The sequence below is a fragment of the Bufo bufo genome, chromosome 5 (assembly GCF_905171765.1).
Source record: "Bufo bufo chromosome 5, aBufBuf1.1, whole genome shotgun sequence".
NCBI lineage: Eukaryota > Metazoa > Chordata > Amphibia > Anura > Bufonidae > Bufo > Bufo bufo.
Window position 1 is genome coordinate 353,515,617 of NC_053393.1, and position 26,414 is coordinate 353,542,030.

The 26,414-nt window shown below is 44.2% G+C and overlaps 1 protein-coding gene across 2 annotated transcripts in view; it reads right to left on the bottom strand.

Annotated features, from left to right (window-relative positions):
* Positions 1 to 26,414, bottom strand: part of LPCAT1 (lysophosphatidylcholine acyltransferase 1) — a 131,541-nt gene that overhangs the window by 12,913 nt on the left and 92,214 nt on the right. For both annotated transcript variants that reach the window (XM_040431306.1, XM_040431305.1), the window contains 4 exons: positions 13,306 to 13,364; positions 3,685 to 3,719; positions 3,381 to 3,435; positions 697 to 779 (listed from right to left, as the gene is read on the bottom strand). In XM_040431306.1, the coding sequence (XP_040287240.1) occupies positions 697 to 779; positions 3,381 to 3,435; positions 3,685 to 3,719; positions 13,306 to 13,364 (232 nt within the window). The remainder of the gene's footprint in view (positions 1 to 696; positions 780 to 3,380; positions 3,436 to 3,684; positions 3,720 to 13,305; positions 13,365 to 26,414) is intronic.

Genomic DNA, 26,414 nt, shown 5'->3' on the forward strand with positions numbered 1-26,414 from the left:
GCTTTCAATGTGAAGTCTGAAATGCTTATTTTCCCCTGGTGGTGGCACTAAAGGGGAATTGAACACTTGCTGTCAAATTTCCACCACGGATTACAGCTGACTGGTAGAGGTCCTAGCAGTGGGACAGCCGCAATCAGCTTATTGTCGGGGGGACCCTTCTAACAAAAGGGATTGTTCAAAGTGGTCACTAGTAGAACAATTTTCCTGTGGTCTACTGGAAGCTTATTATGCAGCTTGGTAACTGGCTCAATGAATAAGAATAATAATTGCATTTTCTGACAAACTGGAATTTCTTTCTATGGCTGACTTAACACCCTATGGTAAAACCAGTTGCTTTTCATCCAGAATATGGGGTGCATCCATTTACTTCTAGCAATGCCTTTTTGTATAGCAGAGAAGCAAAACTATACTTATATACTAGGGGCAAGCTCTATGTAATGCTGGGTAGGAATATATTTTTAGGACGTCTTTCTAGATATGGACACAGTGGATCATCACCAGTGGCTACTCAAGTCCCATCAGTGAACGTATAGTAGAATTCTGTTTTGACAGTTCTTCTAAGAAAAACTTTTTGATGGAGAAACACATTTGTTTCCAGTAAACTCAAACGCGTTATAGTCATTGTAATATTTACTCTTAAAAATTGAACAGGTAACACATACAACAAATAGAATAAAAGAACTTTGTGGTACATACTTGGCCATGACATGTCTTACGTTGTTTGCATACAGGGCAGGGTTCCTCTTCTCCTCCTCAGATGGAGTATAAATAGGAAGAAACTAGAAGATACAACAGGAAGATAGTAGAATCTTACACAACACATACTAGGAGCTAGGATCTTATACAGCATATACATTGAGCGAGCCATGAGTGGATCTTACCACTACTTATGAGCATCCTTCCTAACAAGTCATCCCCTGCTGTTTGTGAATTATACAAATAGTTATGGTAGTCATGGTTATCACTCCCTCAACCTACAGATTCCAAAGACAAAATGAGATATCAGTGAAGAGATGTCAACTGAATTTAAGTGCCTTTATCATCTGAAAGACACAATTAAAACTAGATTCAGTGGACTCTAAGCACACCCATTAAACATCTCATCTAAGCTTCAGTTCAGGAGGCTGAAAAACTCAGTCTACTCCAACAACTGATCAATCAGGTAGTGAATGTTTGGTTTCTGAAGCAAAAAAGTGTGCAGCTTGAAAACTGCAATTTGTGGGGGTTCCTAGTTCAGCAACAACTACTTAAAAAATTTCAGGACATAGCAAATTTTTGGCAGCAACATTTTAGTTTTCTCCTCCCTGCCTTCCATAACTTTATTTTACAGCTGACATGGCTGTATGAGAGCTTGTTCTTTGTGGGACTAGCTACATTTTTTTTATTTTGCGCCCTAAAAGAGGCGCCTGCCCATAAGACGCATCAGCCTTCAGCTCAGACCCCCAATGTTAATCAGATCTCAGAACAGACCCTCAATGTTAATAAGACCCCTATTCAGACCTCAGATCAGACCCCCAATGTTAATAAGGCTCCTATTAAGACCTCAGATCAAACCCCCAATAAAACTTTAGATCAGATGCTCAATTTTTATAAGACTCCCAATCAAACCTCAGATCAGACCTACATGTTAATAAGTCCCCATGTGAAGCAGACCTCAGATCAGAGATAAAAAAATAAAACAATAATCAGTTAAATGTGGTATGTGCCACCCAGTGCTGCCCCCACCTTTATCTGCCACAAAAAAATAAGGAGACACATTTAAAAGACCGGGACTGCTAAACAGAATTAACAGCCACACTGAGCCAATCAGGAGCCGGCTTTGACGTGTGCTTGCTGACATCTATTGATACAGCCCAGTGGTCCTGAAACTGAACTTAGGGCTAATATTCATAATAGTACCGCTGACAAATATCTAATGCAACGTTTATAGACGGTGGAGTATAAGCTTAATCATTGTTAATGGCAGAATTTGTGTAAATCTCATACCATACATAAAAAAAGAGATGATACTTTTAGCTAAAACAGTGGATTTACGGTTGCAATCTACCGTGGACATACTATAACCTATCTACTAGACAGCTAATAACATTGACAGTCCGGTTAATCGTCTAGTACTCAGACCAGAGTCATACTATTGGTTTATATTAGACACTCTCAAGGTGGTCTGAAATTACAAAGGCCTCTGCATTTTTGGAGCTATTTTCTTAGGCCTCTTTCACACTTGCGTTGTTGGGATCCGGCATGCACTTCCGTTGCCGGAGGTGCCTGCCGGATCCGTAACAACGCAAGTGTACTGAAAGCATTTGAAGACGGAACCGTCTTCCAAATGCTTTCAGTGTTACTATGGCACCCAGGACGCTATTAAAGTCCTGGTTGCCATAGTAGGAGCGGGGAGCGGGGGAGCGGTATACTTACAGTCCGTGCGGCTCCCCGGGCGCTCCAGAATGACGTCAGAGCGCCCCATGCGCATGGATGACGTGATCCATGTGATCACGTGATCCATGCGCTTGGGGCGCCCTGACGTCACTCTGGAGCGCCCGGGGAGCCGCACGGACGGTAAGTATGCTGCTCCCCTGCTCCCCGCTACACTTACCATGGCTGTCAGGACTTTAGCGTCCCGGCAGCCATGGTAACCACTCTGAAAAAGCTAAATGTCGGGTCCGGCAATGCGCCGAAACGACGTTTAGCTTAAGGCCGGATCCGGATCAATGCCTTTCAATGGGCATTGATCCCGGATCCGGCCTTGCGGCAAGTCTTCAGGATTTTTGGCCGGAGCAAAAAGCGCAGCATGCTGCGGTATTTTCTCCGGCCAAAAAACGTTCCGTACCAGAACTGAAGACATCCTGATGCATCCTGAACGGATTACTCTCCATTCAGAATGCATTAGGATAATCCTGATCAGTATTCTTCCGGCATAGAGTCCCGACGACGGAACTCTATGCCGGAAGACAATAACGCAAGTGTGAAAGAGCCCTTAGCACATACCCATTTTGGCACGTACATTAATAATAGTGCTGCTAATATTGATAAATACATTTGGGCCAAATAATTTTTTTTCTAGTTAACGTGAAAGAGATAAATTGCGTCACCCAATTAGGGGCTGGAATAATTACCATATTAATTCTGTGAAGCCTAGAAAGCCTACTTTTTGTCATTTTTTGTCCCTTTGGGGTACAGGGACAAGCCTGTGCCCTTACATGAATAGCTGGGTAAGGTGGTTTAACATTTTGGGCAGTCATTAATTAGGCTCCATTTTTTGAGGCTAGAACCATTTGTGCAAGTGCACATACAGCAAGACAACCACTAATAATGACAGAATTTACTGAGCCTGATCAGTTACAGACATTTATTAAAATGCTTTGCAGAACCACCTTGCTTACCTCTATTTCTACATAATTGTGGAACTGACATAACGTAAGCCATAGTATGTCCATTCTAAGGGGGAAAAAAGAAAAAGTAATACAGCAATCACTAAAAACAGAGGGTAAACAGCAATTTCCTATTATATATTTGCCTATTACCTGAAATGTCCCCATTAAAAGAGGGAGAAAGTGACACCCTAGAAGCATGTTTGATTATATACGAATAATCCAGAAACCTTGATAGGTACTTATCTCAATGCTCTGAATGTTTTTTTTTTATATGATCTCAAAATTTCAAAATTAAAGGGTAAAAAGAACTTACGCTCCTGGTCCTTGCCATGTCCAGGTTATTGTGTCCTAGAGAATACATGAACACAAAATTAAATGTAAAAAAGATAAAGACAAATTGATCATACATTGCACGCATGTTCCCCAGCACTTGCCAGGCCCAGGACCATCCACAGAGGACACTTGCAAACGGTTTGCAGATGTGATAAATGTTTCTGGTTTTGACAGTTTTCACTACTGCAAAAAAAAGATCTTTTCTGCCCTGCAAATGGGCTATATAAAGGAACTGTAAAGGCAGGGGACAGAGTTTATTAAGGAGAGCCTCAGCACTTGCCAGGCTCAGGACCGCCTAATTGGCACTTGTAAACTATTTGCAAATGCGATAAGAGTTTGTGTTTTTGACATTAAGATCTTTCTCCACTGCCAGAAAGGTATATTTGCATATCAGATTCAGTCCACTACCCAGCACTGCAATTGTAAGACCTTTGATGACAGACGGCAATTATGTTTCCTACTTGTCTACTAAAAACATACATCAGTTTTTTACCAATTACAGCAAAGTTGGTAAATGCTGAAATCAGATGTAAGCCAAGATGAGATCACCACATTAAGGGCTCATTCAGACGGCCGTATGCTGTCCGCAAAAATACTGAATGCTATCCGTTTTTTTGCGGATCCGCAAAAAAAATTAAACATGTCCTATACTTGTCCGTGAAAATCAGGACATGGCCCCATTGAAGTCTATGGGTCCGCAAAAATACTGAATGCTATCCGTTTTTTTGCGGATCCGCAAAAAAACGGATAGCATTCAGTATTTTTGCGGACAGCATACGGCCGTCTGAATGAGCCCTAACACAAGTATATAAAAGTATAGCACAGAGGATCACTGAACTTAAATGACTGAAAGAAATGATATAACTAAATGAATGTATATACCAGTCTCTAAACTCAAACAAGCAGTATTGTAGAAGTTTATCAGAGAAATCAGGGTACATCTCCTCTTGGTCCTATCCATTTCCAGATGGAGAATAGTTGAACAGGTTGGAGTTAAACAGGATGGTGGGTGAGGCACAGACTGCCTGGTCACACAATGCAGACAGTGGAGCAGAGAAACTAACCTATGGCTAACCATACCAGTAACAATACAGAATAGGCCCAGCTTCTCTGCAAGTTTACATGACAGTACTAAACACTGGCAATGAGAGGTGCAGTGAAGCTGTACTGTATGAGAGGTGCTTCCTGGGACGTACAGCAGCAGATTTGTGAAAGCTGTATTAAAAAATAAAATAAAATAAAAATGGTATTTCTCATCCGTATCATTGGGGGACACAGGCTTGACCATGGTATAGCTGTTGCCGCTCGGAGGCGGACACTAAGCACACAGTGTAAGCTCCTCCTCTTCAGCTATACCCTTTCTGCAGGGACTAAGCTAAATCAGTTTTAGCTTAGCGTCTGTAGGAGGCAGACCTTCCTGCGTTGCAGGTCTGCTGATTTTTGTTCTTTTTGTTTTTTTCCTTTTTCTAGCGGGAGTCTCAGGCAGTCTTTTCAACTGCCTGCACTCCCACCCAGGAGACTGGAGACAAGGGGGTCCCCCAAACCCCCTGCTCCTTCCCGTTCTCCAGAAGCAAAGGAGGACCAGAGGTTCCTACAAAGCCTTTGTTTCCCACTAGCGTTCGGATCACCACAGCCCACTGTTCCAGTGTAGCGTACCTCCCCAAGGGGGGGCACACGAAAGGTGGTGATCCGGCTGGAGCCAGGGGGGCAGAAGACACCGGACAAAAAAGTGCTCCCCCTTCCAATTCCCTCCCCAAGTTGCTGGTCCTTACGAGGATGGGCCGCTCCAGGAGGTCTCTGCTGGAGGGGGGGTTATGCAGGGCGGCGGTGCTGTCGCCTTGTAAATGGTACCTGGGGGCGTCCGTTTTCCAGTGCCGCATGCAGGGCTCAAGGGTACATCTAGCGGCTCCTGCCCTGCAGCGTTCGTCCCCCTGCTGCTTTCTCAACGGCGTTTGCGCTACTTTCGCGGTGAGGGCGCATCAGGGCAGAGTTATCTGCAGCTGAAACATTGCCGCTTCATGATCGGCGTGGCGTTCCAGAGCCGCCGGGGGCCATGCAGCCTGCTACTGCAGAGCTCCCCCGCGACTTATTTTTTCCATGGCCGGTGTATGGGTTTGGCCAGGAATGCAGCATGCGTGCCGGCGGGCGTGGCTTGTGTTGGAGGGCTGGCACTGAGAGCCGGAGTCATTTTGGGGGCGGGGCCTGTGCACCCTGCTCCCATGGCTGGCAGCTCCCCCCATTTCTGGGATTTAAAGCACCTGACAGGACGCTGGTCTTGCTGCTTGGAGGGAGACAGGCTGGGTAAGTGCTGTTTGTCCCTTCTTACAGGGCCTAACCTTCCCCTCTTCCTTATTTAGGCACTAGGGTTGTCATTATGTCTGAGCCCAGACCCCAGGTAACAAAGCAGGCAGTCAGACTCACTCTACTTTGCGTGTGCTGCTCCGCCATCAAGTGGCTCGGCCCCGGACCCTAAGGTTCCTGCTGCCCAGCCTATGGTAGAACCAGAATGGGCGCATTCCCTGTCTGGGATGGTACAGGATGTCTCCAATACCAATAAAGCCATTGTGGAAATATTGGGGCGTTTGTCGGCAAGGCAGTACTCTGACCGGTCCGACTCTGGGGATCATGGGGCGCATGCCCATCGTGGCCGTCCCGCAAAACGGGCCAGATCATCCTTCCCCAAAAGGGTGTCCGTGTCTCCTGTTTCCTCTGCCTCTCCTGCTCGAGAGTCTCACTCCGACGTGTCCTCAGTGGAAGAGGCATGTCCTGAGGAGGGGGGGTCAGATGAGGATGTTGTCTTGCCCAAACTGTCCTCCATGGTGGACAATCTTAGTACGGCGGTTATATAGATGTTGCAGGTTGAGGATCCCGCACCATCGTCTGCCAGCTCAGGTTTTTCCTTTAGAAGGTCCCCGTTGCTCACACAAGTGTTTCCCCAATCACCAGGAGTTTGATTCCTCTCTTTCCAAGGAGTGGAATTTTCTTGATAGATGTTTTACCTTGCCAAAATGCTTGAACGTCCTTTATTCTTTTCCGGAGGATTTGACAAAAAAATGGTTGTCCTCACCTATAGTGGACCCAGCTGGGCTAAGCATACTACCTTGCCAATGGTGGATGGGGCTTCTTTCTCTAATATCAGAGATAAGAAGCTGGAAGCGTTTGCTAAATCTGCCTTTGAGGCAGTGGGCACTGCACTGCAGCTGGTATTTGCCTCTACATGGGTTAGCAAGGCTATGGGGGAGTGGGCAAGTCAGGGTCTCGACTCGGGAGTCCCCGCAGGGGAACTTGCAAATATGGCCTTGCAGCTCTCTCATGCCAGTGCGTATATTTGTGAAGCAACTTTGTATGCGGCCAGGCTTATGGCTCATTCGTCAGCCCTGTTGGTGGCTATTCACCGTACCCTATGGCTCTCCTGCTGGGCGGCAGATAATGCTTCAAAGCGGAACCTGATGGCCCCCCCCCCCTTTATTGGCAGCAGACTTTTTGGTAAATGCCTGGACGAGATTTCAGATGCTACAGGTGGTAAGAGCAAGCATTTACCACAGAACAGGGGGCGGTCTATTAGGTCGAAAAATGCGGAAGCCTTTTTTCGCCCCTTTCTGAGTTTTTCTAGCCCCAAGAGGGCGTCAGACAAGTCGGCCATAGATCAGAAACGCAAACCTTCCTTCAAGCCTCGTCCACCGTTTTCAGGTGTTTTACTCCAATCTCTTTGTGACTCCCAAAAAAGAGGGGACGGTCCGTCCCGTTCTGGACCTCAAGGCGCTCAACCGTTTTCTTCGCATCCGCAGATTCCGGATGGAGTCCCTGAGGTCGGTCATTGCGTCCACGGAACCAGAGGAGTACATGTCCTTGATAGACATCAAGGATGCTTATGTTCACGTAACCATCTGCGTCAGTCATCAGAGGTTTCTCTGGTTTGCAGTGAATCCATTTCACTTCCAGTTTGTAGCCCTCCTGTTCGGCCTGGCCACGGCTCCCAGGGTCTTTACGAAGGTTCTGGTGGCAGTCATGGCCCTGCTCCATCCACCTATATAAAAGCGGCAACAGCCACACATTAACAGGTAAACTACAAAAGGTGCTCCTGCAGGTAATAAAATTGTCAACTCTTTGACGTATCCCACCAAACTCTAGGACTCTTTTCTGGGAATTATATTTGCAAAAAGAGCAACTGACACATTTAAAATTGCCTTTGGGAATCATCTCACGTAACCAATTACTCCTCTTCTCTCTTGTGAACCGGCTTCTGACAATCTTATCTCTAATAGTATGACTTCTTCTAAAAGTTATCAAAGGTTTATGTTCTATATAACCTGACAAACCCGCATCCCTCCCTAAAATATCCTAATTTTTGTATATGGCTTTACGTATCACATCAGCCATCAGGCTATATTTAAAGGAGAACGTAAACTTTTTCTGATCATCATACCCTCTGGCAGGTTTATTGCCGAGCCTTTTTTCTTTTTTTCTACCAACCAATAGATCATACTGAGAGAATCCATCCACCTTCTCCATGGCTGTGTCCAAAACTTTTTCAGTGTAACCTGTTTCTACCAAACGCTGTTTCAACTCAAGGGCCTGTTTAGTATAGTTCTCTTCTTCTTTAATAAAGCATGAAGTAAGAATGGTGAGTGCCGCTCGTTTTATTTTCTTCAACGTAGAATTTAAATTTATGTAGTCTTGTGATCTATAGGACACCTGTATTCCTAGGTATTTGAAAGTTTTGGCTATTTGTAGAGGGCCTATCTTATCCTGGAGCGATATCGGTACAGAGTCCAGAGGAAGCATGACTTATTTGTCCCAATTTATGGTTAGACCTGAATAGGTACCAAAATCTTCAATTAGCTTCATTACATGATGTATAGACTGGTCTATTTTGTCCAAAAAGAGCAGCATGTCATCAGCATAGAGTGCAATTTTCTCTTCTATGCTTCCATATACTAGACCTGTCACTTTGGGATCAGTATGTATTAGACCGGTTAGACCGGTTCACATCTGTAGGACTTTCTACATATTTACATACCGTGTCAGTGACTCTAGACTGCAATTCTTGTGTCAATTCCCTACTTTTGGGTTTATGCCTTTGAATAGGTTTAATGACCATTGCTCTAACAAAAGCCTTGAATGTGTCCCACACTACCCCCATCGATGTTGACCCGATGTTAATTGACATGAACTCCTGCATCTCTGTCAGTATTCCCACCTCATCCTGTAATATAGTTAGCCAGAAAGGGTTTAGCCTCCACAGACCTCTATCTCTCCTAGATGCAGAATCCAAGCTCAATTCAACCCTAATGGGGTCGGAAAGACTTCTGGACACCACTGTCCGTACAAGTCTTAGTATCTGTTGGTTACCTACTGCTAGGTCGATTCGTGATAATGTATTATGAGAGCTAGAATGACAGAACAATTGTCTAACGTTAGGATTTCGAATTCTCCAAATGTGCTGCTTCCATAAATACCTTTGCCATATTGGATATTAGTACTTCCCCAGGATTAGCGACCTCGTGGTGCCTATCCATGTTATAATTGAGCACCATATTAAAGTCTCCAACAATAAGTGTGGGAACATCTGGAGACGCAGCCATAAATGCCAATACTTGTTTCAGTACCTGTATATGGGGGTGGGATATATATCGCCACTATTACAAGTGTTGATTGAAATACCGTGCATTGCAGGCATACATAGCGACCGTTAGGGTCTATGTTTGTCTTAGTACACTGAAACGGGATCTGCTTGTGTATAAGTACACTGACCCTTCTAGCATGACTAGAGTACGCTGCCCTACCCATGCACGATTCAACGTAGCTATGGATTCCATTGTCAGATGTGTTTCTGATAAACATACAATGGCTGGTTGGAATTGTCTTAAGGAGTTCAATACTGCATATCTTTTGGATGCGTCCCCGAGACCCCTCACGTTCCAGGCTATTACATTAGCCCCCATCATCAAACCCCACAGATATCACTCCCTGGACTCCCTCCCCATTCCACACATCTTTCACTACCTCTATATTACCTCTATTGAAAATAGTATTGCGGTCATGGTGCGGTTTCCCAAAACTTACAAACATAATGCATCTACATAAACACATTCCCCTCTGCAACGCGGGGATTTGGGCTAAAAACCAAAATATACCCAACGACTGTAGGCAACGTGAGTGTATATACTACCTGAGATACAGAATAAAAATTCCCAACTACTCCTGCTCTCATTACACTCTCCGCCCGGACTTATCTTGCATAAAAAATAGATATGCATCCTATTTTACTTAACTTGGTGCAATAATCTATAACATATTACAGTACTTTTTGCTGTAGTTCCTTCCCCATAAAGGCTCCTTAGCTAGTATATTATAAACTCAGAGTCCCATGTTTCCATGGCACCCTTTAAACTGATGTCACAGTCCCCTTTCTATACTCCTCGTCCAAGGTATCTGTACATCTGACACCAGATCTGGTTCCTTTCTTCTGCATCTGGAGATCATCCCGAAGATGGCTCAGGGTTCGTTGGTAGATTTGTAGCTTCTAGCCATTGCACCGCTGCATTAGCCGTATCAAAGATGTGAACCTTTATTTCTGCCACTACTCTCAGCTTGGAAGGATATAACATTGAGTATGGTAGCTGACTCTCCCTCAGGCGGCGTTTCACTTCAACATATTTCGCCCGTTTTTTCTGCACTTCTGCTGAGAAATCCGGGAATATGAGCACTTTTCTGCCATTTATTAACAAATCCTCATGTTCTCTTGCTTTTCTTAAGATGGCGACTCTGTCTTTGAAATGCAACAACTTCATCAGGATAGGTCTTGGAGGGGCCCCTGGTGGTGGTGAGTGGAAGGGCACTCTGTGAGCTCTTTCAATAGCAAACATATTAGACAGAGTCCTTTCCAAATTTCTCAATCAGCCACTGCTCAAAGAAAACTGCAGCATTTGTTACTTCCAATTTTTCGGTAAAACCCAAAAGTCGCAAATTATTTCTGCAGAGTTTTCTAAATCATCCGCCTTGTTCAGTAGATAAGAGACATCATGGGTGACTTTTCCTAGGTCTTTTCTTAAAGGAGACACTTTATCTTCCAAGCAGCTGGCCCGATCTTCCCCTTCTTTAATTCTCTCTGAGACCTTCCTAAAATAGTGCCTAATAAAAGACATATTTTCTTGCAAGCTCCCCATTTGTGAATTAAGGGAGATAAGCGCTTTGCTGCAGTTAGTGACTGCTTTAAACACATCTGTGATTGTGGGTTTGGTAGCTTCCTGGGTAGTCTTTCCACTACTTTCTCCCTCTTCATCTGCCAGGCTTGCTACAATCTCTCCCTCTGCTCCCCGATCCTCCATGCTGCCTGGGCTGCCTGTGGTCGTACCAAGAGTTGAGTACACCCATTGCCTAGATTCCGCCCTCTGTGTCTCCTCATGGATTGTTAGGGTGCTTGTAGGAGCCCGTCTGGTAAATTTCTCCAGGCGCGCTGCGATCTCTGCAGCTTTCTCTCCCCCTCCTGCGCCATCTTGCTTGGCGCGCATCGCCGGCCCGTTCTCTTCTCCCTCCCTCTCCTTCTTACTGTACTGCTTCATAATGACGGTGGCTGGCGTGCCCGACCTCTGGTGCCTTGTAGCGCTGCATTGGAGGTCTTTATGTCGCTGTATGTTGTGGATGCAGGAGGATTCTCAGAATACTTGCCCTGGAAAGCGAGCTTCAGCATCTCCTCTTCCATCCTCTTCCGTCTTCCATCTTCAGCTCAGACTGTGAGCTGCACACTTGGGAGCTACTTGCTACCAAGGAAGTTGCAAATAGCACTGAGGATTGTTTATTTTACAGCTATTTTTTTTTGCCAGAAACTAAGTGACAACTGTTTATAACGGCATATAACGGCATCTCAAATGTCATAAAACACTAACATAGAGGGAATCACACATTCTATGCAAGACAAAGGAAGAAATGACAGAACCACTAAGCTACGATGATGAGGATTCTATTTCTGAGAATGAAAGCCCACACTATAAGTTAGATCCTGGAAAAGAAGCCATCTAGCAGGATCCACTTGTGTGAGAAATAAACAGACCCTGTGATTGCTCTGTAGCATGCTCTATATATGCAGTGTGTGAACCACTACAAAGCAAATATCAGAAGACAGGCCTTTAGCCGACTTAAGGACTGTGTGCTGTTCTGGGTAAGATGATCCCATCTGCCACACACAATGACCAAAAAGAAGCCACTAGAATGGAAGGAGTTAAGCCCGTGGTAAGAGTGCTGCTCCGGGGAAAGGCTCAAGCTCGCTCTTTGCAGCTATGAGCTTCGTAAACAAGATGCAATACAGTCAGGGGATTATACAGTCCCTAATGCTAAACGACTTTTCTTTATTTATTTCTCAAGTCAAATACTGACTCAGAGACCACGGGGATTTCTGCCAGTTGTCCTACCCACCCAGATGGTACAAATGTAATCTAATCATACATAACAGGGTTACTGTCCATTTCACGAGAAGCTTTATACAGAAGAAATATTCCCATCCGAACATAAGATACATGCAGCAGGTGAATACACTGTAATATTACACATATTAAGAAATGTAACACCTGCTGTACCTGGGTAGAACTTGCTCATCAGTGGTTGGTCCAATAAAGGGATTCTATCAGAAAACTTTGTTGTCTCTTAGACCGCTACCTAAAGCTCATGTTTCCTAACTTGTCCCTGTATGCTAAATCCAATTAACTCAACTCTCAGTTATCACTTTAAAAATACTCCACACTGTATCTAAATTACCATTCAAAGAGTAATATTGGTTGTGTCCAGATCAGGAACCTCATGCAGTCTCAGCTCTAAGTCCACCTTCCCTGACTTGACTGGCACCTCTTGACTGCTGTACATCCCTACCGACTCTCACCTAATCTTGCATATGCACTACTGACACGTACCACCTGGGCATGCGCAGTGCAGTGCAGTGAGGTGTACAGCGCATGCACTGTCCTCCATCTCAATCATCCCTCTACACTACCTTGAGAAAGTAGTAGAGTGGTTAAACCAGACGCAAAACCCTTGCTGCACTGTGCATGTCCAGGTACAACATGGCAATGGTGCATGCATGAGATTAGACTGGAGGCTGCAGTCTGGGGGAAGCCAGTCAAGCCAGGAGGAGTGTCTCCTGACCTGGACTCTGCCTATGTGACTCTTCAATGGTAACATTTACATATAGCGTGCAGAATTTTATAAGGTGATACCTGAGATTTTCTTTTATTCGATTTAGCACATAGGATCATGTTTAGATATATAATCGCTTCATGTAATAAGGCATAGTGGTGGTTTAGGAGCAAAAAAATGCAGAGAGGTTTCCTTTTGATATTTTACCAGACTTACCATCTCTTTACTGCAGAAACCAATCTAGAAAATGCACCGGTTATCTATGGTGAGGTTAGGCATATGTAGAATAAATGGGATTTTCTTTTTTATCTACAGTAGTTTGTGTGTTTTGTGGAAGCAAATATGTCTGTTATGCTCTTCACATCTCACTCTTCCATATTTATAGCACTTGTTATTTGAGAGAGATTCATGTTTCTGACAGCATGGTAGAAAGGCAAGAATACATTATTTTATAGGAAGGAAGATGACCTACCATTTTGTTGGGGTACCTCAAAACTACTGGTTGTACAGGGACCCCAGGAATAAATGCACCTGAACAAAAAGGAGAGAAAAATACAGAGTATGATTAAAAATATTTAGGAAGTTAAACAATCCAACTGGGTAAGACTATAATAGTTTTATACATTTATATTTTTTTGGGATTAGCAAGGAACCCAACAAATACTCTACGAGTGTTGGGTGAAGGTGGTGAAAGGGTCCCTTTGCAAGGGATATAATGGTTAAAAGGAGTATTCCAAAAATATGAAGTTATCCTCTATCTACAGGAATGAGGGGTCCTGTACTTAAAGGCGTTGGCCACTTTCTGGCTACTGTTCATCAGTGTGTTTGTAGGATGACTATATGGCACTTACTAATATAGCCTGTTGATATTCTGCACCATTTTATATATTTAATAAGGTATGCCCCCTTGCTGGCAAGTCTTTTGTGCTTTCCTGTTCAGAAAATGGCCACTGATGGAGGGACATGTGACCAGACACATCACTCTGCCTCCTCCATTCTAATACACAATACTGAGTATTCTCCTGTCGCGATCAGTGTGGGGGAAAAACTCCACACTGAACACAGGAGGGAAGGGGAACAGTAACTGGTCCTGGAAACTAGGGAAGAAACAGGTCACCTCCTAGACAACCCTAATCCGGGCCCTAACTACCTATCAATATGAATAGACCTTGAAGGTAGAAATATTCATATGCTGTATACCTAGGCCCTTATATCCCTACAAGGCCCTGGAATAAGGTTAGGACCAGAGACAACCCATTCCTCCCCAGATGGACGAATGGAAGTCTCTGTTTCAGGCCCAGATACAAACAACAGGGAATATAACAAACACAAAACAATAAGAAAAGACAAGACTTAGCTGAAAGTAGAAAACTGGCAACTCCAGAAGCACCACAGAGTACAACCGACCAGCTAGTTAGAAGGCAGGAACAAAATCTATAAACCGCACCTCCAAGAGTGAGAAGCGGCTACTTATGGGAAAGTCAAATCAACAAGCAACACCTGAAGCAAGGGGTGTGGCATTCACCAAAACACAGACACAATAAGCTCCACAGTGAACTTGTCAATTTAACCCACGAGTTGCCAGTCTCTCCGATCTCCTGGTACCTGCCACGGGAACGTCTGTGACACCTCCATTTAAATACACTGCACTTGCCATCTACACTTGCACTGCTGGGAGTTTAGTGTAGGTGCAAAGTGTTAGAATGTAGAAGGCGGAGTGATACGTCTGGTCACATGACCCTCCATCAGTGGTCATTTTATGGACAGAGCCTCTCTATGCAGATAGCACAGACGATTTCACTAACAAAGGGACATGGCTTATAAAATCTAGCAAATGGCACAGAAAATTAACAATTGCTACATCAGTAAGTGCCATATAATCATCTAACATACAAGTTGGTCAACAGTAGCTTGAAAATGGACAATCCCTTGAAAGAAGCAGTTGATTGAGCATCCACACTGCCTCTCCATTCAATCTCTATGGGACTGCTGGAGATGGGCGAGTACAGTGCTCACCTACGTCCAGCAGTCCCACAAAAATGAATGGAGCGGCAGTGTGCATACTCAACCTGCTGCACCATTTATTTTGAGTATGGGGGGCCCAGTAATCAGACCCCCACAATTTAATAGGGGATAATTTCATCTTACTGGAATACCCCTTTAAGCAAGTAAAGGATATTCACCGTAAAATGTAAACTTATACAGTTTTCAAATTTCTGAACAAGTCCCACTTGATTTTCAAAACCTCTGTCCAACAGAAATTTCACAGTTTTCTTCTAGTGGAGAAAAATCACTCTTTGTCTTGTGATGGACACTCTGATGCATAGTTCATTAAAAGACTAGCACTGATAACTGTACTGTGTGTCCTACTCATTAGGGATCGACCGATATTGATATTTTAGGGCAGATACCGATAATCTGTGAACTTTCAGGCCGATAGCCGATAATTTATACTGATATTCTGTGAATTTTCATTTTTGAAAAAAAAATCCTACACAAATCTGCTGAAAATGAATGTTTATTGTTAACGTGTAGGTTTTTTTTTGTAAATCTTTCTTTTTCATTTATAATTAATATTTTGGTGTTTTTTTTTTTTTTTACTAACTATTAGCCCCCTTAGGGACTAGAACCCTTGTCCTATTCACCCTGATAGATTTCTATCAGGGTGAATAGGACCTCACACTGTCCCTGCTGCTCTGTGTTTTGAGCACACAGCAGAAAGGGAGCCGACTATGGCAGCCAGGGCTTCAATAGCGTCCTGGCTGCCATGGTAACCGATCGGAGCCCCAGGCTTACACTGCTGGGGCTCCGATTGGAACTGCCACTGAGGAGGAGGGGAGAGGGGACCCTGTGGCCACTGCCACCAATGATTAATACTGGGGGGCTTGGGTGGGGGGGCGCACTGCGCCACCAATGATTAATACTGGGGTTGGGGGGGGCGCATTGCGCCACCAATGAAGATAACTCTCTCATTAATTCATATACAGGAGGCGGGATCTGGCTGAAGAATCACATAGCCGGCTCCCGACCTCTATGAGCGTTAGCTGCGATCCGCGGCAGTTAATCCCTCAGGTGCAGCACCTGAGGGGTTAACTACCGCAGGTTGCAGCTACTTGTCATAGAGGTCGGGAGCCGGCTATGTGATTCTGCAGCCAGCTCCCGTCTCCTGTATATGAATTAATGAGAGAGTTATCTTCATTGGTGGCGCAGTGGCCACAGCCCCTCCCCTCCTCTTGTCCTCCCTTCTCTCATTGGTGGCAGCGGGACAGGGGGAGGGAGACAGTGTTTCCTTCTCCTCTGTGCTGCTGAGGGAACACGGAGAGATCCTTGTTCCCAATTTGTTATAGGAATATCGGCAAAATAGATGCCGATACCGATAACTTTCAAAATCCTGAATATCGGCCGATAATATCGGTAAAACCGATAATCGGTCGATCCCTACTACTCATGAATAGAACAAACTTTCATTTTCTGGAAGTAAACTATAAAGATTTTCGTGAAAAGAAAATGAAATTGATATAGAACCCTTTATTTGCTGAAAGTGTAATACCCCTTTAAAGGGAACCTGTCATCAACTTTATGCTGCCCATACTAACGGCAGTATAAAGTAGAGACAGGTGAGTTGATTTTAGCGGTCTGTCATTTATAAGTTAAAAGTAAGTGGTTGCTGAGAACCAACATCACAATCATTGCAGACTGGGCCTGGAAAAGAGTCATGGCCACCTGAAAAGAGTCATGGTTATCCATGAATACTTGCTCTCCCTGCCCACCTGCTAATGACTGACAGTCTTCTACCTAGTTTTCTCCCTTTCTCTCTAGGAGAGAACTGCCAATCATCAGCAGATGGGTGAGTGCAGGAGATTATGAATAACCATGACTCTTCTCAAGTAGATTTGACTCTTCTCAAGGCCTGTGCTGCAATGACTATGATGCTGGTTCTCAGCAACCACTTACTTTTAGCTCATGAGTGACACACTGTTGAAATCAGCATTTATGTCACTAATTTATGCTGCCTTCAGTGAGGTCAGCATAAAGTTGATGACAGATTCCCTTTATAGGGAGTCTTTCACGCAGATTCACCCTATTAACCTAACAACAGTGTTATGTACACGGCATCACCCCTATTAAAACTTTGCTTACCATTTGTTCCTTGCTATCACCGTTCTGCAGAAAAACACTTTTAATCCACATGCAAATGAGGCTGTGAAGGTGCCCAGGGGCGGCGTTACAATAGCCGGTGCCCAGGCCCCTGGGTAATTTTCATATGAAGCCACTCCCCCTCGGCCGCGTCTGCCCGCCCTTAGTCTCTGCTCTAACCTCCCTCCTCCCGTCCGTAATCCCGCGCATGCGCCGATGAACTCGATATCGGCGCGTGCGCATTGAATGAGCACAGTCGGGCCGGGGAATCACAGTTTACTGTGTGCACAGTACAGTCCTGATCAAAAGTTTAAGACCACTTGAAAAATAGCAAAAAATCATATTTAGCATGGCTGGATCTTAACAAGGTTCCAAGTAGAGCTTCAACATGCAACAAGAAGAAATGAGAGTGAGACAAAACATTTTTTGAGCATTCAATTTAATGAAAACAACGAATAATCTGAAACAGGCTGTTTTTCAGCTGATCAAAAGTTTAGGACCACATGCCTTTAAAAGGCCAAATCTGTGCAAAGATGTGGATTCATTGTCATTTTCTGTCAGGTAGTCACACATTGTGATGGCAAAGGCAAAAAAACTCTCCCTTTTTGAACGTGGTCGGGTTGTTGAACTGCATAAGCAGGATCTCTCACAGCGCGCCATCGCTGCTGAGGGGTTATGGAACAAAAAAGTCAAGTGGAAGACCCAAAAAAATTTCATCAGCACTGAGCCGGAGGATCCAATTGGCTGTCCGTCAAGACACTGGACGATCCTCGACCCAAATTAAGGCCCTTACTGGTGCTGACTGCAGCCCCATAACCATCAGACGGTATCTGAGACTGAAGGGCTTCAAAAACAAAAAAACTTCTTCAAAGACCTCGTCTCCTTGAACGCCACAGAACTGCTTGTTTGGACTTTGCAAGAGAGCACCAAACATGGGACATTCAAAGGTGGAAGAAAGTTTTATTCTCCGATGAGAAAAAATTTAACCTTGATGGTCCTGATGGTTTCCAACGTTACTGGCATGACAAGCAGATCCCACCTGAAATGTTTTCTACGCGCCACAGTGGAGGGGGCGCCATAATGGTCTGGGGTGCTTTTTCCTTCAGTGGAACAATGGAGCTTCAGGAAGTGCAAGGACGTCAAACGGCCACTGGCTATGTCCAGATGTTGCAGAGAGCATTCCTCATGACTGAGGGCCCTCGTCTGTGTAGTAACGACTGGGTTTTTCAACAGGACAACGCTACAGTACACAATGCCCGCAGGACAAGGGACTTCTTCCAGGAGAATAACATCACTCTTTTGGCCCATCCTGCGTGTTCCCCTGATCTAAATCCAATTGAGAACCTTTGGGGATGGATGGCAAGGGAAGTTTACAAAAATGGACAACAGTTCCAGACAGTAGATGGCCTTCGTGCGGCTGTCTTCACCACTTGGAGAAATGTTCCCACTCACCTCATGGAAACGCTTGCATCAAGCATGCCGAAACAAATTTTTGAAGTGGTAAACAATAAAGGCGGAGCTACTCATTACTGAATTCATGTTTGGAAGTTGGATTTCTGTTTTGGGGGGGTTTAGTTTCTTTTTTGGAGGTGTGGTCCTAAATTTTTGATCAGCTGAAAAACAGCCTGTTTCAGTTTATTCGTCGTTTTCATTAAATTGAATGCTCAAAAAATGTTTTGTCTCACTCCCATTTATTCTTATTGCATGTTGAAGCTCTACTTGGAACCTTGTTAAGATCCAGCAATGCTAAATATGATTTTTTGCCTTTTTTTAAGTGGTCTTAAACTTTTGATCAGGACTGTATATATATATATATATATATATATATATATATATATATATATATATATAAGCAAACATAAAGCAATCATCTTCATATGTGAAACCAATTCTTGGGCTAAATCATAAATCATAGGTCTCACATCTTTATACAAAATCTTTTATTTCTAACCTGAGGTGATGTCAAGGCGTCAAGAAAGTCTGATATGGCTGCACAATCAAGATTACTTTGTGATCCCTATTCCCGTAGTTCCAGTGAGCGATATAAAATGGTCCCTAGGACCTGTTCACCACCACAGTCATGTGCATACAGCTGGCCGTTACTTAATATTCAAAAAATAATAACCCTACTTTTTACGCCATATGTTCTAAAATAAAGCAGGCATCATTCATGTTTCCAAAAGGTCAAAGTTAGTCCAAAGTATCACCTTGGAGCAAGATATTTGATTTTCTAAAGAAGATTAATTTTATCATGACTCAGGTCTTGTGTTCACTTGTCGAAGCTCAGCTTATCTACTCAGCATTTCCAAGACTTGCCATACACATGGGTCAGACTCCATATGCACGGTGGGATGGACCTACTAATTGCTAACCTGGTCTAGAGCCTGCACGCTGACTAGGAGTGCTATATGAAGCACAAACATACAAAGGAATAGAAAAGGGCCAAGGTATTTATATTACTGTACATGGAACACACTGAATAGATACAAGATAAGTGCTCATTCTATAACATGGTAATATTTTATTTAACCTTGAGGTGCTCATCTCAAAAACTATGAAAGTAGAAGACTTAAAGAGTTTCTGTCACCAGAATTAACCTTATTAAACTGGCTGACATTAGCCATGTGCTAATGTCAACAGACCCTAACTCTCCTATTCTTATGGATGCCCTGGTTACTGCACAATTTAAACTTTGATGATATGCAAATTAGCCTCTAGGAGCGGGGGGGGGGGGGGGGGGGTTGGGGGGGAGACGTTGCTCCTGATCCTAGAGGCTCTGTTCTCCCACATCAGGTCACGCCCTGCCGTCCTTGATTGATTAATAGGGCCAGGCAGCGTTCATCTCCTCCTGACAGCCCTGTGTGCTGGGTAAATGGCACTGCGCAGGCGCGAGATTTATCTAGCACACAGGGCCGGCAGGAGAAGAAAAACGCTGGCCCTGTTAATCAAGGATGGCAGGGTGTGACTTGAGGCGGGAGAATGGAGCCTCTAGGAGTAGGAGCAATGCCCCCCCCCCCCCCCCGCACCTAGAGGCTAATTTGCATATCATCAAAGTTAAAATTGTGCATCAATAAGCCTAAGAATAAGAGTTAGGGTCTGCTGACACTAACACATCGCTAATGTCAGCCAGTTTAATAGGGTTAATCCTGGTGACAGAAACCCTTTAAAGATGTTTTTTCTCATTATAGACAATGGGGGCATACCGCAGGGACCTGCACCTATATCGGGAACAGAGCCCCACAAGGTGGTGGCTGGAGGACTCCGGTCCTGCCACCACCCACAGAGGTGAGTGGGAGCACACCGAGCATGACCGGCCACCACTCCCATTCACTTCTATGAGCCCGACAGAAATAGCCAAGCCAGCGCTCAGCTATTTTCGGCGGAACCCATAGAAAATGAATGGAGGGCGGCTGCACATGCGCAGAGCACATTCCAACACTTTCGGGGCTCTGTTCTCGATATAGGTGTGGGTCCCAGCGATATGCCCCCATTGTCGGTGATGAGACAACCCCTTTAAAAACAACAAGTAATGCAGTTTCAGCTACACTAAATATGTGGAGTATTCAGTCCTGTATAAAAGTAAATTCTATATATGCAATGAAAAGAACTACAGCCATAATTGCCTTCCCCATGATGGCCACAAGTTTGTCACTCTTAAAGCAGTGATTCAAAAATTTCCAATTAACTTTCTATAGGACGTACTGCATAACATACTATTAAGAAGAAGCTTTTCAACAACGTTTTATACTTAATTAAAATAGACAATTGCAATTATAAGGACTCCAATGTAGTAAGTCTGCAGAGATAGATGTGACACAATAAAATGAGTATGTTCACCAAAAAAAACAGGTACAACTCAGGAAAGTGTGTTTAGGATGATGTATCCCTTGAAGCACATGGCTGCTGCTCCAACCTGTATATTTCTTCAGCCAAGAAATCATCCAAGAATGCAGAATTATTCCTGCTTTAATTAGGTACTGCTAACATCAAGTAAAAAACAACATGGCAAAAGTTCATGTATGAAGGATAAAAAGGATTTTTTTTAAAACATAGTACACATCTAATGGTTGGCCCAATCTATTCATCAGGTACAGTACCGGTTGTACAGGTCAGACTGATGTCAAAACATATCTTGATCCCTTTTTGGTCTTGCTCCCCTGTGCACTGGAGTGAGATGCACCTCCTTTTTTTAATAGGCAGATGCCACTTTATAAAGTAGGCGCATCTGTTCCCCCCCATTATGTCAATAAACCCAGCTAGACTTGAGATATAACTTAAGCCAGCTTCTGATAAGTTAGTTAGGGCTCATTCAGACGACTGTATGAATGGGTCGTCATCCGTTCCGCAATTTGGCGGAACTGGTGCGCACCCACTAACTTCAATAATGCTGAAAAAGATGCAGACAGCACACGGTGTGCTGTCGGCATCTGTAGTTCCGTTCCGTGGCCCCGCAAGAAAGATAGAGCAAACAAGAATAGGCATTTCTATCATAGTACCGACCATGTGTGGTCCACAAATTGCATAACACAAAACACTACGGTCGTCTAAATGAGCCCTTAACCTGGTGGGCTTTGGGAAGCCAGTGCTCCAGCCTAAAAAAAATACCTAGTAGCCATTGGCTCCTGAACTGAAAAATTTAGGAGCCAAATCAAATTTTTAGTCGCCAAATCGAAACTGAATCAAAATTTTGGTATCGTGACAACGCTATGCCGATCAGATCGGCGTAGGGTTGTTTTGAAACCAAAATTTTGATTCGCTTTCGTCACCATAAAAAAGTATTGCGATACTCAATACCGCGCAAAAAAAACAAACAAAAAAAAAGCCGCGTGCATTTCGCATTTTATGAAACATTCGGCCCATAATAGAACCGTCCTATCCTATTTTTTGGGGTGACAAGTTGACTAAAAAATGGTGAATGCTCACCGCATAGGAGATATTTTTGAATAATTTAATAGCTTGGACAGCGCTATGTAATATGTTTATTTATTTATTGTTTATATATTTTATATGTAAAATTGGGAAAGGGGGGATTTAAACTTAATATTTTAGGGTACTTTCACACTGGCGTTATTCTTTTCCGGCATAGAGTTCAGTCCTAGGGGCTCATTACCGGAAAAGAACTGATCAGTGTTATCCCCATGCATTCTGAATGGAGAGTAATCCGTTCAGGATGCATCAGGATGTCTTCAGTTCAGTCATTTTGACTGATCAGGCAAAAGATAAAACTTCAGCATGCTACGGTTTTATCTCCGGCGAAAAAAAAATGAAGATTTGCCTGAATGCCGGATCCAGCATTTTTCCCCATAGGAATGTATTAGTGCCAGATCCGGCATTCAAAATACCGGAATGCACCCGCACTAAATCCGGACCCATTCACTTCTATGGGGCTGTGCACATGAGCGGTGATTTTCACACATCACTTGTGCGTTGCGTGAAAATTGCAGCATGCTCTGTTGTGCGTTTTTCACGCAACGCAGGCCCCATAGAAGTTAATGGGGCTGTGTGAAAATCGCAAGCAAGTGCGGATGCGGCGCGATTTTCACGCATGGTTCCTAGGATGAAAGTCTATTCACTGTATTATTTTCCCTTTATAACATGGTTATAAGGGAAAATAATAGCATTCTGAATACAGACTGCATAGTAGAAGGTCAATATAATAAACATTGGTGGCGCAGTGCGCCCCCCATCACCCCAGTATAATAAACATTGGTGGCGCAGTGTGCCCCCCCATCACCCCAGTATAATAAACATTGGTGGCGCAGTGCGCCCCCCCATCACCCCAATATAATAAACATTGGTGGCGCAGTGCGCCCCCCCTCAAAATAATAAACATTGGTGGCGCAGTGTGCCCCCCCCAATATAATAAACATTGGTGGCGCAGTGTGCCCCCCCCAATATAATAAACATTGGTGGCTCAGTGGGAAGTGCCAATGAGGGTTAAAAATAATAAAAGAAAATTTACTCACCTCCTCCAGTTGATCGCATAGCTGCCGGTCTCCTGTACTTACTTCTTTCTTCAGGACCTGTGGTGACGTCACTGTGCTCATCACATGATCCATTACCATGGTGATGAGCTCAGTGACGTCACCACAGGTCCTGAAGAAAGAAGTAAGTACAGGAGACCGGCAGCTATGCGATCAACTGGAGGAGGTGAGTAAATTTTCTTTTATTATTTTTAACCCTCATTGGCACTTCCCACTGAGCCACCAATGTTTATTATACTGGGGGGGGGGGCCGCACTGTGCCACCAACGTTTCTTATACAAATACAGGAGGCGGGTGCCGGAATCAAATAGCCGGCACCCGACCTTTGTGACAGGGGGCTGCGATCAGCTACAATTAACCCCTCAGGTACCGCACCTGAAGGGTTAACTCAACTGCAGCTGATCGCAGCTCCCTGTCACAAAGGTCGGGTGCCGGCTATTTGATTCCGGCACCCGCCTCCTGTATTTGTATGACAGGTCAGTTTTCTTCATTGGTGGCGCAGTGGCCACAGCCCCTCCTCCTCCTCCTGCCTCTTCTTATTGGCAGAGGCGGCGGCAGCAGCAGCACAGGGGGAGGGAGAGACTCCTCCTGCGCTGCTGAGAACGATCATCTCCTGTGCCTGCCGCTGTATTGAGCAGAGCTGCGGCGGCGGGTCTAGTCGCAAATGGCGACAAGACTAAAAAGTCTTGTCGCCATTTGTAAATTCTAAGTCGCATTGGCGACCATTTTGGTCGCCATCTGGAGCCCTGGAAGCCCCGCACCCTTTTCTTGAAAAGCGGCAAGAATATCAAGAAGTCATGCGCCACAATTTGAGACTTTTACCCCACAATAGTGGTGCTGAGTAATGATACATTTCCTAGTTTTCTAACAAACACCTTTAGGCCCAATGGACATGACGGTATCTGTTTTGCAGTCTGCAAATCGCGGATCCGCAAAATACAGATGTGGTCTCTGTTACAGCCACATATTTTGCAAACCCATTGACTTCAGTGGGTGTGTGTTGCACATTTTGTGGACTTTGTTTGCAAAACGGACATATCGAGGCGCAGAACAATACATGCAGCTAGCCATAAACTCTACGTTATATACTGTGGTTGGGGGCAGCTTGTCTCACAATGTCTACTGTCAGGGGAAACATTGTGGGCGAGTTTGTTTTCATGATGCCTCATCCTTTATTCTTCAACAGGTAAGTAGCACCAAACGTTGCTGGCATTCTTCCCCCTCTCCCTACGGCAATAAACAAGGCCCCTTCATGCTCTACCGCTGCTCCATTCGAGTCTGTAGAACCGACGGAAACAGCACTGCCTGCACCTGATGCTGGACCACTGCAGAGAGCTAAAATAGGCCCAACCTTCTTTCCAAACTATTTCCATCTCTACATGCAGGAGGAAAAGGTGGAAAGAACATGGGTGGTGGGTTTTTTCTGTTCTGTATTAGAACATAGGACAGAACAGGAAGAAGTGAAACACACTAGCATGTCAGGTCTCCATTGTATTTTGTTTTTAATTTTGTTTAGTTTTTAACTTTATGTTCCTTTAAAGAGTTAAGGGTCATAAAAAGGTGCCCTGAAAAGTGATTCTCATATAATTACTTTCATGTTTTTCGACAGTGAAAAAACATCAAACAAATGACAGGCTTTATCAGAAACCAATCCCGCAGATTAAACTGCGGATTATTTACAGGCTCCATTCAACAGTTAGTCTTTCCTCATCATCTTATTTTTGTGCCAGGATTGAGAGGCAGAAAAAAAATGCCAACATGGTAAAACGATTCTGTCTATTTGTGCTGATGATTCTGTTATTTCAACTAGGGGAAGCTGTAGACACAGTCAGTTTAATTTAATCAAAAAAGCTCTAAACATTAACACTACCGTTCATACTAGATCTGTACTGCACTGTACCATCCATGCTATTTTATGTTTTAGAGAATAGAAACATTTCCTATATGTCCATTAGGTACACTGCAAGGGTCTATGACAGTTTTAAGTTTTTATACTGATCAAAGTTTCAATATCTAAAAAGTCTAAAAAACAAAAACTAGAGGCGCTAGGTTTAAATATATGTTTACAATACGTTAAAAACATGTTGACCAGACATATCATAAAGGATGTGCTCACTAGTAAAAGTGCTCACTGGTACGCAGGAGGCATGGAGAGTGGTGCATGTAGCGCTGGCTGTACTCACGGCTCCCTGGTCTTTTTCCAGGCACCTTGCTGCACTGTCCTGACGGCATACAGCGTGAAGACATAGTGTGCGCAGTCAGGTCACAGGGCAGCGCGCCCTGGAAACAAGGAGCAGTAACTGCAGCAGAGACCACCGGAGCAGCAGAGTAGCAGGAGAGGTAAGTTAATTTATTTATTTTTATCTCTGATTGACCTCTAATCTGAGCTCTGAAGGGGGTCTGATCAGAGCTCTGACATGGGGGTCTGATCCAATACAGGGGTTTGATCTTAAGTTTCATATGGGGATGTGATCTGTGGTTTGTTATAGTGGTCTAATATGGGGATCTGATCTGAGGTTTGATATGGGTTTCTGACCTGAGGTATGATATGGGTTTCTGATCTGAGGTCTGATAATGGGATCTGATCTGAGGTCTGATAATGGGATCTGATCTGAGGTCTGATAAGGGGATCTGATCTGAGGTCTGATAAGGGGATCTGATCTGAGGTCTGATAAAGGGATCTGATGTCTGATAAGGGGATCTGATCTAAAGTCTGATATGGGGATCTGATCTGAGGTCTGATATGGGGATCTGATCTGAGGTCTGATATGGGGATCTGATCTGAGGTCTGATATGGGGATCTGATCTGAGGTCTGATATGGGGATCTGATCTGAGGTCTGATATGGGGATCTGATCTGAGGTCTGATATGGGGATCTAATCTTAGGTCTGATGTGGGTTTCTGATCTGAGGTATGATATGGGTTTCTGCTCTGAGGTCTGATCTGAGAATCTGATCTGAGGTCTGCTATGGGGATCTGATCTGAGGTCTGCTATGGGGATCTGATCTGAGGTTTGATATGGGGATCTGATCTGAGGTCTGATATGGGGATCTGATCTGAAGTTTGATGAAAACTGGGGGTCTATTTTGGGGGCCTGATAAAGATTTGGAATCTGTCCTGAGGTCTGATAAAAAATATTGTGTCCTTGTTTCCCTTTTCTAAAACCTAGGTGCGTCTTATAAAGTGAAATTATAGTACTTGTATTCCTCTTGTAACCAGAATTCTGAAGCATATATTCTTATAACTGTATCTTGTACCATTCCTTTACTATTCCTGCTAAAAGTTCGCTGTGAAGGTACAGCTGGTTGTTTCCAGTTGAGGGTGTTTCTTTGTATAGTCCAAAATTATCCAATCTGTGCTGCCATTGTCAAACTGTGAAGGGACACAGCCCCAACCTGTAACATCCATCTGGACCTTCAATACAAACTTCTAGTAATCTAGTCATAAATTCTAGCAGGAA